Below are 14,412 nucleotides of genomic sequence, written 5' to 3'. Positions count from 1 at the left end.
AGTGAGATCTTCTACCTGCTGGTTAAGTCTTCAAATAGCTGCAACAGCCAGGGCTGGTCCAACCAAGAGCCTGGAATTCCACAGAGTCTCTGACATGGGGACAGAGTCCCAAGCCCTAGGGTCATCTGCTGTTTTCCTAAGTGCATTAGTAGGGAGCTGGATTGGAAGCAGAGCAGCCAGGATTCAAACAAGCACTCATGTGGGATGCCAGTGTTGTAGGTGGAGCTTAACTTGCTGCACCACGGTGCTGGTCCCACTAGAACAAAGTTAGCATAGATCATTTCATTAGCAGCCTCAGGGGCACCAGCATCAGAGGGTGAGGTGCTTTTCATAATTCATATTTAATTGGATTTCACCTCCCCCGCCTTGTTGCTTCTGTAAGACACTACACCGTACAACTCATTCACTTCCATTAATCAGAAGCAATATATATATGGAGCTAAGGAGATATGCACACACACACATACACACACATACATACACATATGGAGGTAGGGAGATATGAATAGGAAGGAAATATGGGCTACTTCATGTAGCTGATAAGTTCTGAGAATCCTAGGCCTCACAAAGCAAGACTCAGGAAATAAAAAGAAAAGAAAAACAGTAGCAACAACAAAACAAACCTATCCTCTGGAGATCCAACCTAGTTAGGGTGAAGAGTGTTGCATCACAGCCAGTGAAATGTGTATAAAACTCCTAAGTTGTCTTCTAAAAACAAACTTGGGGGGCCAGTGCTGTGGCATGGCAGCTAAAGCCACTGCCTGTGGTGCCAGCATCCCATATGGGCGCCAGTTCATGTCCCGGCTGCTCCATTTCTGATCCAGCTCTCCGCTGTGGCCTGGGAAAGCAGAGGAAGATGGCCCAAGTCCTTGGGACCTGGCAATCACGTGGGAGACCCAGAAGATGGCTCCTGGCTTCGGATCAGCCCAGCTCCGGCTGTTGTGGCCATTTAGGGAATGAACCAGTGGATGGTTCGCTTTTGCCTCTCTGTAACTCTGCCTTTGAAATAAATAAATAAATCTTTAAAAAAAAACACATATAAAAATAATCAAATTCAGTAATTTTATCTTACAGGACTGTTCTCATTTTGATTGCCTGTTCAAATTGACTGTTAAGTTAGTGTACTCAGAGATGGGGTTTGGAAATATGCAGTGTGGAAATTAGGAAGAGAAAGTGAATGGGAGATAGTTTTACAACATATCTACCTGTAACTATAGATTCTCTTATTTGATCCCTTAACCAATCCACCAAATAAGGAAGTTTCCCCACTACACAGAATCCAGTAAAGCGGCAGAGTCAAGATTTACACCCCTGCTCTGCCACATCTCACTTGTTAAGCTTTGTCTTCACCATGTTGCCTTCCTGGGAGTATTTCCGTAACTTTGTCCATCCTGCCAACAATAGCTGAGTAGAAATGATTGGGGGAAGATGATCTCTCTTATATTCATAAATATAAAGTTACTTTTGCTCTCCACTCAATCATAGCACAGTGCTTGTAATTTCTGGGAGATGGAGGAAGTAGAGAGTAAGTCACCACCATCAACTATGATTCTCTGGTTGCTATGGTGACACTAGTTGCTAACATTCACCTGTCTACCTGTCTGCATTCCATTAGTCTGTTTCCAGTCAAAAATATTTGAAATGCATCCTCTTCAAGAGTTTTCTAAGTTCGACCTTTGCTACTAGCATGAAGTGTGTGAATTTCATCACAATGTAAACAATCCTCCATCTCCTTGAAGCCACACATCTGGCTGCTGAGCAGCCCCATGGAAAGCCTCAATCAGGACCCCGAAAAAGATGGTTTACACCATTGCTAGTTTCTCTGCTTTACAGACACAAGGACAAAGAGGATACATGATCTGTTCCTTCCAATTAGGAGCTAGAGGCTAATAAGTGATGATTTCATCACTGATGAAATCCCTGATGATGAAAGAGTCTGCAGCCAGGCTCCTGAGCTCCTACCAGAAAAAAAAAAAAAAAAAAAAAAAAAAAAAAAAAAAAAAAAAAAAAAGTGATGGGGTAGCAAATGATGCAGAGGGTGAAAGGGGAAAGGGAAAATCAGAGTAGTGTATGTGATTGTAAGGGGTGTGGGGTTGGGTAGTGAGAGGAGTGCATTTACTAGCTCAGAGCCCAAGAAGGTATCACCTGTCTGTGTCTTGCAAAGAACCAAAGCACATCAGTTTCTGAACTTCCTTCCGATGCCCTGTGACAAACGTTTCAAGTAGTGTGGAGGTGTTCCTGCTGATAGAAATAGACTATATGGGCCGGCGCCGTGGCTCACTAGGCTAATCCTCCACCTTGCGGCGCTGGCACACCGGGTTCTAGTCTCGGTCAGGACGCCGGATTCTGTCCCGGTTGCCCCTCTTCCAGTCCAGCTCTCTGCTATGGCCCGGGAGGGCAGTGGAGGATGGCCCAGGTCCTTGAGCCCTGCACCCACATGGGAGACCAGGAAAAGCACCTGGCTCCTGGCTTCGGATCGGCGCGATGCGCCGGCCACAGCGTGCCGGCCGCGGCGGCCATTGGAGGGTGAACCAACGGCAAAAGGAGGACCTTTCTCTCTGTCTCTCTCTGTCTACTCTGCCTGCCAATAAATAAATAAATAAATAAATAAGAAATAGACTATAACCTTGAAATCAGCAACAAGGAAAATTATAATTTACTCAGCTTAGAATGGAAGTTCTAGGAGGCAGGCTTACTCAAAGCAAGTGCCTGAGAGTCTAAGGCATGGTGATCTTTTTGTGAAAGAGAGAGCACTTGAATTTGCCAACCTCCTTGGTTGGCATGGCAACAGAGACAGTAAATGCCTACCCCGCCCCCCGCCCTGACAAGGTGGGTATAGAACCAGATGCTGGCAGCTCAGACAAGAAACCTTTTCCTTCAGTGATCCCAGGAGAGAATTCCAGAGCTCAGAGAGCTCTGTGTGTGGCTCCCTGGAGACTCCAAATCCCTGCTTTAATGTTTCCTAAGCAGAGCACACGTCAGCTCTATCTGGCTGCTCTCCTGGAGCCTGATTTCCCTTCACCTCACCTGCTGGGTCAGCTACCTAGTGCTGCCAGAACAAAGGACCACAGATTTCAAACAACAGAAATGTACTGTCTCGCAGTTCTGGAGGCCAGAAGTCCAAAATCAAGGGGTCAGCAGGGTTGCTTCCTCCAGAGGGCTGTGAGGGAAGGATGTGTTCCAGGCCTCTCTCCTCAGCTTGTCAACGGCCATCTCCTCCCTGTCTGTTTGCAGTCTGCCTTCTATGAGTATCTGTCTCTCTGTCCAGTTTCTCCATTTTGTAAGGCTATCAGTCACATTGGATTAAGGCCTACATTAATGATCTCTGTTGAACTTGACTTGTCTTTTTAAAAATCCTGCTTCCAAACAAGATCATGTTCTGAGGCTCTGAAGTTAGGATTTCACTCCTATTTTTTATTTTTTTTTCTGAGGAATAGAATTCAGCCCCCGATACCTGCTAAACAACACTTTCAGATGTGTCCTCATATTTCCTGCCATCATTTTTACTGAGTGGTGTGTTGTAATCCTTCTTATCCTCACCCAAAACACAAGAGCACAAGACTTTAAGAAGCCACAGGAAAGCCAGATGGCTTAATTTTACTAAATGTGTTGATGATGAATAGAGGATGACGAGGTAGGGCCAGGATCAAGAACACTGATATATTTGTTGTCTTTTCAGTATTCAAAGAGAGATCACTAGGTAGAAATTTCCAGAAAAAATGTCCAAGGTTCAAGATGGCTTGGGTGTGCAGGACAAGTGGTTAATCCCAGAGCAACAGATCTGAGGTGCCATGAGGCAGGGTATAGAAGGATGTGGATCAAAAAGAGAAAACTGTCTTTTGGGTTGGGAATTCTTCTTCTCTTATAGCCTTTAAAATTTAAAATTTCAGGGATGGAGGAGAAAGTGGTTTAACAATCAAGAGACCCATATCCCATATACGAGTGACTCGATTTGATTCCTAACTTTGTCTCCAGGTTTCAACTTCCTGCCAGTTCAGACCCTGGGAAGCAGCAGATGATGGCTCAAGTGGCTGGGTCTCTGCCATCCATATAGGAGACTTGTATTGAGTTCCCAGATTCTGACTTCATTCTAGCCCAGTCCCGGTGATTGTGGACATTTAGGGAGTGAACCAGTGGATGGGAGGTCTCTTTGTGTCTCTGCCTCTCAATATTTAAAAAAGAAAGTTAATTTTCATTAGAGATCTTGAAAACATGGAAACATTATGGTGTAAGGATTTTGTAAGAGCATCAGTCAAGGAATCAAGCTGCCCTTGTTTCAACTAATCCACCCACTCCACCTGAACTCCCAGCTCTGCCACTTCCCAGCCAAATGAGTCCAAGCAAGTTACCTAATTTCTCAGAATTCTGCTTTACTTACACGTTAAGTAGAGATGAAAACATGTGGCTTTTATGTCCACATAAGGGCAATGGATTTATAATTTGACACATTATAATAATGATACCACACAACAGAGTGTAACATATATCATGATAATGTTACTGTGGATATATATAGTCACTAATCATGCTATTATGAGGGTAAAAGGATGATTTAGATGAGTCATTTATAACTTCGGCTGCACATGAAAAATACCAGGAAGCTTGAAAAATCCTAATGTCTAGGCTGAGGCTCAAGAGAGACACTGATCTAGATTACTTATCTTAATTCAGGTCATACTGTGGGCTAAGAAAACTTCCACTCAACCTTTTACAAATTCCATAAGCACATCATAAGTACATGTAGACAGAGAATGAATCTATGTAATTTTAAGCTATTTTAATCAATTCTTTTAGAACTGATATGAAATGAAAATCATACTTATCACATTGAGTTAGGATATATTCAGTTTGACTGCCAAGCAAGTTTTAGATTTTAGAAATTAAGAAGCTTCAAATAGAAATGCTTAGCAGATTGATGAAAATTATCCTGAAAATTGGTGTCAGTATATGGACCAATAAACTAAGAGGTACTGGCACTTTTCAGATCTCTAACTCTCCAATCATCAAGGACCTAAATGTCTTTAATTTTTCCTGTACTTTAGGTTGGCTTATATGTTGTCTTTTTGCGTCCAGCGAGGCAGGTTCACATTAGGAAACTATAGTAGGAACCTGGGAATGAATGTGATCTTATTCACTGGGTATGTCAGTGACAATACACACTTAAATAATTGAGACACATTGCATTTTTGATATGCTGCTTGCTGCTTATGTTCCGGTTACTTCTTTTGGTCTGTCTATAAAGCACCACTTTCAAATATTCATTCCAATGATTTCAACTTCTGTCAACAGAATGTGCAGGGCAGTACTTAACAAATCTGATGGCTAAAGCCAGTCTAGCAAGCTTCATAGCCAGACTACCCACCTTCATACCCTTGGGCTACTCTTCGCTCAGATCTTGGCAAAGTCCTTAACCACTAGTGAATTTTTTTTCCCATATACAAACTAGGAATAGTACTAGTTCTTATCTCAGAATGTTTTTACAAGAAAGAAATGAGATCATTCATTTTATAACATGTTTCAATCAGTGTTGATCATATAGTAAGCACTCAAGATTGACTAAGGATAAGCGTTTTTATTACTTCCTTCCCATAATATCTCTTAGCAATGTCTTACATGTGTTAAGTATTTTATACTTCAAAAAGTGATTTCACAACAATAATGTATGTCTAGTATGCATCACGCACTTGGCACCGGAGTACACGGTTGAATAGGACTAACCCAACACCTACCCTAACAAAGGTTCACAGAAACTCCCTGAGTTTGGGATTTTGTGCCTCACAGATGTGAAGAAGTTTCCATTTATGGATAAGAAAATAAGCTATCTCAACAGATTAATTAACTCAGTTGCATTCAGGTCTTCTCACTGCAAGTTTGGTTTATTTCTATTACATCATAATTATAAATTAAATAACTGTAGATTGTTTGGTGGGCTAACACTTCTTCCTTGAACCATTCTAAACTTCTAGGAAGTATATAGAACCTTTCCTCTACTTTCAGGTAGGGCTGGGGCCCCCCCAAATGCATAGAGATTCTAGTTTAAGCTCTCAAGAGAGGAAATCCTGCTTGTTTTGCAAAGTGAGAGAAGGGCTGCCAACTATCTATTGAAGATGAATAGAGAAGTTGTAAGTATAAGCTCCTTATATAAGCATGATCACTTTTCTTTTTTTTTTTTTTTCAGCCTTTTAGATCTATATCTCCCAGATAATCCTACAGTTCTGAACTTGTTCTGAGAATCTGAGGCATGAATTGGTTTGATTTTTTTTTCTTCTTTCTTTCTACAAGCTTAGGTCTTAGCTTTCTCAGTTCTGTGTTGTTAGTTGTTGCTGGTGCTTGCCTTACCCTTCTTACAAATAAAAATTTCTGGCATAGTTTATTGACTGTTCTCTCCTTTTATCTTTCTTTTCTCTTTATACATTACAGTCTCAAGAGATCTTAAACTAGAATTCCTATGCATCTAGAGGCATAACACCTACTTGAAAATATGGGATGGTGCTATACTGAATCATAAAAGAACTATGTAAAAACTTGCAGGCTAGGCCGGTGGTGCCGTGGCTCAATATGCTAATCCTCCACCTAGCGGCACAGGCACACCAGGTTCTAGTCCTGGTCGGGGCGCCGGATTCTGTCCCAGTTACCCCTCTTCCAGGCCAGCTCTCTGCTGTGGCCAGGGAGTGCAGTGGAGGATGGCCCAAGTGCTAGGGCCCTGCACCCCATGGGAGACCAGGAGAAGCACCTGGCTCCTGCCTTCGGATCAGCGCAGTGCGCCGGCCGCAGCGCGCCAGCTGTGGAGGCCATTGGAGGGTGAACCAACGGTAAAAGGAAGACCTTTCTGTCTCTCTCTCTCACTATCCACTCTGCCTGTCAAAAACAAACAAACAAACAAACAAAAAAAAACTTGCAGGCTGAACAGTACAATGTACGGCAACTTTCTCCAATGTAATACCAGAACTCAGATAGTCATCCTTGCACCTCCATCCAACCTAAGTTGAATTTAATAATATGCCTCAGATTTTATTATGAGTTGACTGGCAAGTATCATCATTTTTAAGAATGAGCATATCCATAAAGAAAGAAAAGAGAAAGAGAGAGAGAAAGAGACAGAGAGAGAGAGAGGAAGAGCCAGTGCTGTGGCACAGTGAGTAAAGCTGCAGTCTGTTGCACCATATGGGTGCCAGTTTAAGTCCTGGCTACTCTGTTTCCAATCTAGCTGCCTGCCAATGGCCCAGGAAAGCAGCACAGGATGGTTCAAGTGCTTGGGCTTCTGCACCCATGTGAGAGACTTTAAAGAAGTTCCTGGTTCCTGGTTCCTGGCTTCAGCTTGGCCCAGCCCAGGTTGGTGCAGTCATTTGGGTAATGAACCAGTGGCTAGAAGACCTCTGTCTGTCTGTCTGTCTCTGTAACTCTGACTTTTAAACAAACAAATAAATCTTAAAAAGAAAAAAGAAAAGAAGAAAAAAAGAACTTACAGGAGACAATATTTGCAAACACTTATCAGATAATATTTATAATATATATAAAGAACTCCTACAATTGAATAGCAAATATTGAAACTACAAAATAACTCCACTAAAAACAGGATAAGGACTTTAATAGATACTTCTCCAAAGAAGATGTATGAACACCCAAGTATTTAAATAGATGCTTATATGACTAATCATCAGGGAAATTCAAACCTAAACCACAAGCAGATATTGCCTCACACTTATTAGGATGGCTATATTATATAAACATCATTTTAAGAATGGTAAGGGATGGCAAGCATGTAGAGAAATAGGAACTCTTGTATAGTCTTGGTGGGAATGCAAAATGGTAGTCACAGGAGAAAACAATATGGTGGTTCCTCAAAAAATTCAAAATTCAAAATGGTAGCTTTGGGATCCACAGGAGAGAAGGCCCACACTTCCGGGAATGGAGAGTCCCTACCTGCACTTCTGGGAATGAAAAGTCCTTGCCAAGGTCCCCACGGGTACCTAAAAGTCAACCAGTGGGGATCAGACACGCCTCAACTTTTAACCTCCATGCCCTGTATCTACAAAAGGAGCCTTCCCAACCTCTGACGTGCAACTCCTTCCAACCCCCACCCCTGCTCTGTTGGGACTGGTGAACCTCGCCTGGGAGCAGAATCCCAATAAAAGCTTATAAATTAATTGATTAATCTGGCTGGGAAGGTTTGTTACACACTGGACACCTTGCAAAAAAATAGAACTACTTGTAATCCTACTTTAACTCAAAATAATTGAAATTAGAATCTAGAAGGAGTATTTGCACTCCCATGTCCCATTGTAGCATTATTCACCTTAGCCAAGAGGTAGAAGCAAACTGAATGTCCATCAATTGATGAACGGATAAATAAAATGTGATATATGTATAATGAAATTTAATGTGGTCATTAAAAGGAAGAAATTCCATCATATGTAACAATATGTATGACCATGAGGATATTATACTAAGTGAAATAAGCCATTCACAGAAAGATGAGTATTATATGTTTCCACTTACATGTAGTATTATTGAAAATAAATCTTGATTAAAAAAAATGAATCTTGATGAAGAACGGGATGGGAGAGGGAGTGAGAGATGGGATGGTTGCGGGTGGGAGGGCAGTTGTGGGGGGGAAAGCTGCTATAATTCAAAAGTTGTACTTTGGAAATTTATATTTATTAAATAAAAGTTGAAAAAAAACAGTCAATTTCATGGAAGCAGAGAGTAAAATGGTAATTGCCTACACTTGGGGGAGGGAGAAATGGAAAGTTGACATTCAAGGGGTATAAAGCTTCAGTTATACCCAATGATCAAATTCTAGAGATTTGCTGTATAACATGTGCCTATAATCAGTGATATATTATTGTTGAAAGAGGGAGGAGAGACAGAGAGAGAGAAGAGAGGAGAGAAGAGACTAGATGAAAAGGGAGGGGAGAGGAGGGGAAAATAGGGGAGGAGAGGGGAGGAGAGGGAAGGGCTAAGAGGAAATATAAATATTGTTGGTGAGCAGAAAATAACAACTTTGAAAACCTAAGATTAATTTATTTAACTAGCTAAGACTTTATAGTCATAAATATAGTCACACTTATAGACATAAAACAAAAACACAGTGTCATAAGGAACATTGAAAGAACAAGAAATATCTTGGAGATTCAAACAGCAGAAATCTACATAAAAGTCTATATAGAGTGGAAGAGAAAGTTAAGGAAAATCTAGAAAATAAAACAAAAAGATTGTTGAAGTGTAAAATAGGAGAGAGAAAACAGGAAAATTGGAAAAGCATCCAAGATTAGATGTCTGATCTCCTGTAAAATAAGATTACAATAAGGAATCATCAGAAGATCCAGAAACTGAAGACAGGGACAGTGTGTACACGATGGAAGTATAAAGATCATCAAAGGAGTATTATATTAAAAATTCCAGGAGCCAAAGATATAAGCACACATTGCAGTTCATCCATATGGATTTTCATAGCACTGTAAAGGTATCCTCAGCACTGCTTTGAAATGGGGCTGAGGGAGTCACATACAAACTATTTGAAATCAGGGTAGTACTGAATTTACCAAAAGCAAAGATAACATGCAGAATATAATGAAAAATGCTTTCCCAATATGTAGAAAAATTTAAATTGCAACCTACACTTCAGTACCCACATAAGCTATCAACCAATAAAGAAGGTATGAGATTTTCATTTCTATGGAGTGTCAAAACATTAATTTCCCTGCACCCTTTCTTAGAAAGTTGCCAAAGGATATTAACCATACAAAATGAGAATAAACAAAAATTGATGTGCACAAATTTAGAATTGAATGGGCAAGATTCAAATAGGAAAAGGTAAAGGGGGTTTTTAGAAAAACAATAAATAGAAATCCAAGTAAACAGATGTTTAGGAGACTGGTGAACCACTAGTGGAGATAACAGCAAGACAGGTGAAGGCTCCAGGAGAGATATGCCCAGAAAAAGGAAAAAATAATACACAGATTTTGTTATACATTTGTTATAATAAAAAGAATATTACCAATTTGGCAGAGTGTTTGGATGTGAATTAGTGACAGGACACGGAAAACTAAACAGACAACAAAAAATATAATCATTAAGTCCACTTAAAAAGAAAAGCTAGGTAAGAAACATAATATGATGACACTAATTGGTCCAGTTGTGAAGTCAATTAATCTATTAATAGTAATGTAAATCTTGAATATTGATCTACCAAAATGTGATCTACCAAAATGTATATATATAAGCTTTTAATTGTCCAGGGGCAACAGGTATTAAGTGAACCAAATTCCCATTTTCTACTAAATAAATCAAGTGTCTAGAATTGAAAAATCAAGAAATAGCAGTATAATGTTTGTCTAGAAAGATGGAAATAAATAACAGAAGAAACAACCTAAAGAATGAACTTTTTGGGGCTGGCGCTGTGGCACAGCCGGTTAAAGCCCTGGCCTGAAGCGCCAGCATCCCATATGGGTGCTGGTTCGAGACTTGGCTGCTCCACTTTCGATCCAGCTCTCTGCTATGGCCTGGGAAAGCAGTAGAAGACGCCCAATCCTTGGGCCCCTGCACCTGCGTGGGAGACCTGGAGGAAGCTCCTGGCTCCTGGCTTCAGGTCAGCACAGCTCCGGCCAGTTGCAGCTAACTGAGGAGTGAGCCAGCAGACGCAAGACCTCTCTCTCTCCTTCTCTCTCTACGTAACTCTGATATTCAAATAAATAAATAAATCTTTTTAAATAAAAAAAAATGAACTTCTTACATATTAGGAGTGGAAATCAGAAGTGAAAAAAGGTGGAGCTGTCATTTTCATTATGCAACTCACAATATTGTTTTAATTTTTAGACTATATTTATTGATATAATATTAAAAATTAATTATATTATGAAGAAAATTAAGTACAAAATAAGCTAATGTTAGAGGTTTTTTTTTTTTTTTTTTGCTAAAAAAATTATTTTATTCGGAAACAAAGCCACAGCAATCCAACAGTGTCTTCCACGCCCCCTGGAGGGCATGAGTTCAGTTCCGCAGGAAGTGGGCAGTCTGTGGGTAAGTACCGCCATTTTGATTTCTACGGGGCAATATGGCCACTGCCTGTGACCATCTAGATGTCCGCCATTTTGATTTCTATTCTGCCATTTTGATCTCTCTGGGGACAATATGGCTGGCAGCTTGGACCAGATGTCCAACATCTTAATTTCTATTTCACCATTTTGATTTCTACTGGGACAACATGGCCACCTCCCTTGACCACATGTCCACCATTTTGATCTCTCCAGGGACAGTATGGCCACCACCTTGGCCCTGATGGCTGCCATCTTGATTTCTATTCCACCATTTTGATTCCTACAGGACAACATGGCCACCACCTTGGACAGATGTCCGCCATTTTGATTCCTCCAGGAACAATATGGCCACCACCTTGGACCCGACCTCGGCCATCTCGGACAACATGGCCCCGCCCTGCAGCCCGGCGGCGCTCAGGGCAGCGGCTCCGTGCCGTCCAAGTGGTCGGGGACGGGCAGCCCGGTGATGACCGTCAGGCACTTGTTCCAGACGGCGAAGGTGGGGCACACGGGCTGGGCGAAGGCAGCGTCAAAGGCGTGCAGGCGCAGGGCGCTCAGGGCGTCATAGAAGGCCAGGCAGCCGCCGTCGTAGTCCAGCAGGACGCCCACGCGGCGCGGGTGCGGCGCCGGCTCCAGCGCCACCTCCTTGCCGTCGTGCCGAGCCACCCAGGCGTTGTGGCAGCGGCACAGGGCCCAGGACACGGCGTTCTTGCCGATCCACTCGTGCCGGGGCGCAGACTTGTAGGCGAGGCCGACGGCGAACCACGTGCTCCCGCCGAGCACCACCTCCCAGTAGTGCCGGCCGCTGTCGATGAACACGTTCCCGGCGACGCCGTAGCTGCCCTGGCCGGAGAAGCGCTCGGGGGCGTGGCTCTTCTTGGACGAGGCCTCGTCCCGCTCCACCGTCAGGTTGTCGTGCGAGACCTTCAGCTTGCGGTGCGCCGACTTGGGGTCCAGTTTGAACGGCTGACTGTTGGTCTTGAGCCGCCCGGGCTCGCTGCTCCGGCTGCCGGCCTGGTTGATGGCCCTGACCAGGAAGACGTAGCGGGTGCCGCTCTGCAGCCCGTGCACCGTGTAGTGGTTCTGCCGGATGTTGGGCACGATCATCCAGCTGTCGGCCGAGCTGCACAGACTGGCGACGTTGGCCGGGCCGGTGAGCACCGAGTACCGCAGCTCGTAGGAGCCCACGCTGAACTCGTCGTCCGAGGCCCAGTGCACGGTGATGGTGTCGTGGGAGGCCGTGCACAGCTCCTCGCGGAGGGCGGGCGGCCCGGGCGCTGTGAGGTAGTCGAGAGATTCCAGCAGCTTCTTCTCCCGGGAGAAGTCCAGGGCGAAGCTGTCGAAGGCGTCGCTGACGTTGATCTCGGGGAGCAGGACCTGCGAGGAGGCGGTCGCCATGGAGACCCTCTCGGTGATGCTCTTGGCCGTCTGCAGGAAGCGGGCGTGGTCGGCCTCCTTGAGTGACAGCTCGGCCTGGGCGATGAGGGCAGCCGAGCGCTCCACGCACTGCTTGCAGCTGGCGATCTGCTGGGCCAGCTTACGCAGCCGCACGGCCTTGCCCTCCCGGATCTTGGCGCCGATGGCCTCGCGCCGCTGCTGGACGACGGCCACCAGGAGGTCGCACTCCTCGCCCAGCCGGGCCTCCTGCCGCGCGGCGTGGACCTCCACGAGCTGGCAGGTCTGCATCAGCTTGCCCAGCTGCGCCTCCAGCTCCGAGTTCCGCTTGACCAGGTGGGCGAGGTTGGTCTCCAAGGTTTGCTTCCACTTGTCGTAGCGCTCGCTCAGCGCCGCCACCTGGTGGTCGCGGTGCCGGCCGACGAGCTTGCAGAGCGCGCAGATGAGCTGGTCGTCGGCCGCGCAGTACAGGCTGACCCTCTCGTCCTCGTGCTCCGGGCACTGCAGCCCGCGCAGGTGCGCGTCCGGCATGGGCTCGGCGAGCCGGTGGCCGGTGAACGGCCACTTGTTGGGGTGCGTGGCGCGGAGGCAGGGCGCGCAGTAGGACACGGCGCACGTCACGCACGTCTTGGCCGCCTCGCGGGCCGGGTCCAGCTCGCAGAACTGGCACAGGACACAGCCCGGGGAGGGGGCGGGGCACGCGGCGGCCATGTCCGGGGGGGCGGGGCACGCGGCGGCCACGTCCGGGGGGGCGCACGCGGGGCGGGGCGGCTCCGGCGCGTCCATCGCGGTCAGGCCGGCGGCCGGGGCGGCCCGGCGGCGACCTGCGGGCGGGAGAGGGGGGCCGGGCGGCCCTGAGAGCCCAGGCTGGCCCCCAGAGCCCAGGCTAGCCCCGAGAGCCCCCCTTAGAGCCCAGGCTAGCCTGAGAGCCAAGGATAGCCCACAGAGCTCTGGATGGCCCTTAGAGCCGCCTTAGAGCCCAGGCTACCCACAGAGCCCAGGATGGCTCCTAGAGCCCAGGCTAGCCTTTAGAGCCCCCCTTAGAGCCCAGGATAGCCCACAGAGCCCAGGCTAGCCCTCAGAGCCCAGGCTAGCCCACAAAGCTCCCTTAGAGCCCAGGCTAGCCCTCAGAGCCCAGGCTAGCCCACAGAGCCCAGGCTATCCCCGAGAGCCCAGGATGGCCCTTAGAGCCCAGGCTGGCCCCTAGAGCCCAGGCCGGCCCTGAGAGCCCCCTGAGAGCCCAGCCCGAACACCCACCCCCACCTCTTCCGCCGACGGCCGCACAATGCCAGGAAGGCCCAGCCTCCCTCGGCCGCCGCCCGGAATCCAGGTCAGTGCTCAGCAGAGGGCCCCGCGTTGCCAGGGCGACACTGGCTGTCCATCAAACCGCGCGTTGCCATGGCGACGCTGGCTGTCCATCAACCGCGCGCACGTACAAAGGGAGGGGCATCCAAGCCGCTGGAATGTGTGTGCGGATTCCACAAAGAACTCGCGCCCCGGAGGCCCCTGGGAAAAAAAATCCCAACTCCAAAAAAAAAAAAAAAGTTCGCAAAGTCCGAAACGGGAAAAGCTCGGCACTCCCGCCCCTTCCCTCGCCCAGGCCGGCCGGCGCCGGTTCTGCCCGGTCCCCGACAACCCCAGGACCCCAGGGCTCCGGCCCTCACCTGCCGCCCGCGCCGCCGGCCGACGCCGCCTCCGTCCCCCGCCCGGGCCCGGGAGGAAGTGGTCGCCCGGGCTCGGGTTTCAAATCCGTTCTCGGCGGCCCGGGGCCCAAGGGCCAATCAGGAGCCAGAGGGGCGGGACCTAATGTTAGAGTTTTTTTTTTCCTTTTTTTTTTTTTTTTTTTTTGACAGGCAGCGTGGACAGTGAGAGACAGAGAGAAAGGTCTTCCTTTTCCGTTGGTTCATCCTCCAATGGCCGCTGCTGCCGGCACACCACGCTGATCCAATGGCAGGAGCCAGGTGCTTCTCCTGGTCTC

At 46.7% G+C, this 14,412-nt stretch overlaps 1 protein-coding gene across 2 annotated transcripts; it reads right to left on the bottom strand.

The window, feature by feature from the left end:
• Window positions 1-9,003: 9,003 nt before the first annotated feature.
• LOC127493550 (E3 ubiquitin-protein ligase MID1) lies at window positions 9,004-14,211 on the bottom strand. 2 transcript variants are annotated; one of them, XM_051857153.3, is made up of 2 exons: window positions 14,099-14,211; window positions 9,004-13,258 (listed from the first exon to the last, which is right to left on the bottom strand). In XM_051857153.3, exon 2 carries the CDS (start codon window positions 13,218-13,220, stop codon window positions 11,454-11,456), a length of 1,767 nt encoding a protein of 588 aa, XP_051713113.1. In that variant the 5' UTR covers window positions 13,221-13,258; window positions 14,099-14,211; the 3' UTR covers window positions 9,004-11,453. The 2 variants fall into 2 exon arrangements, with proteins under 2 accessions (XP_051713113.1, XP_051713112.1); XM_051857152.3 differs by having other exon boundaries at window positions 9,004-13,959; window positions 14,099-14,113.
• Between the last annotated feature and the right edge of the window lie 201 nt (window positions 14,212-14,412).

This window comes from Oryctolagus cuniculus, chromosome 7 (assembly GCF_051225735.1).
Source record: "Oryctolagus cuniculus isolate XC-2025 breed Fujian yellow rabbit chromosome 7, ASM5122573v1, whole genome shotgun sequence".
Lineage (NCBI taxonomy): Eukaryota > Metazoa > Chordata > Mammalia > Lagomorpha > Leporidae > Oryctolagus > Oryctolagus cuniculus.
The sequence above is the reverse complement of the archived record's forward strand: the minus strand, read 5'-3'. Positions and strand labels throughout refer to the sequence as shown.

Excerpts from the sequence above, each read along its gene's own strand:
- LOC127493550 (XM_051857153.3), bottom strand. The coding sequence starts at position 13,220 with ATGGACGCGCCGGAGCCGCCCCGCCCCGCGTGCGCCCCCCCGGACGTG.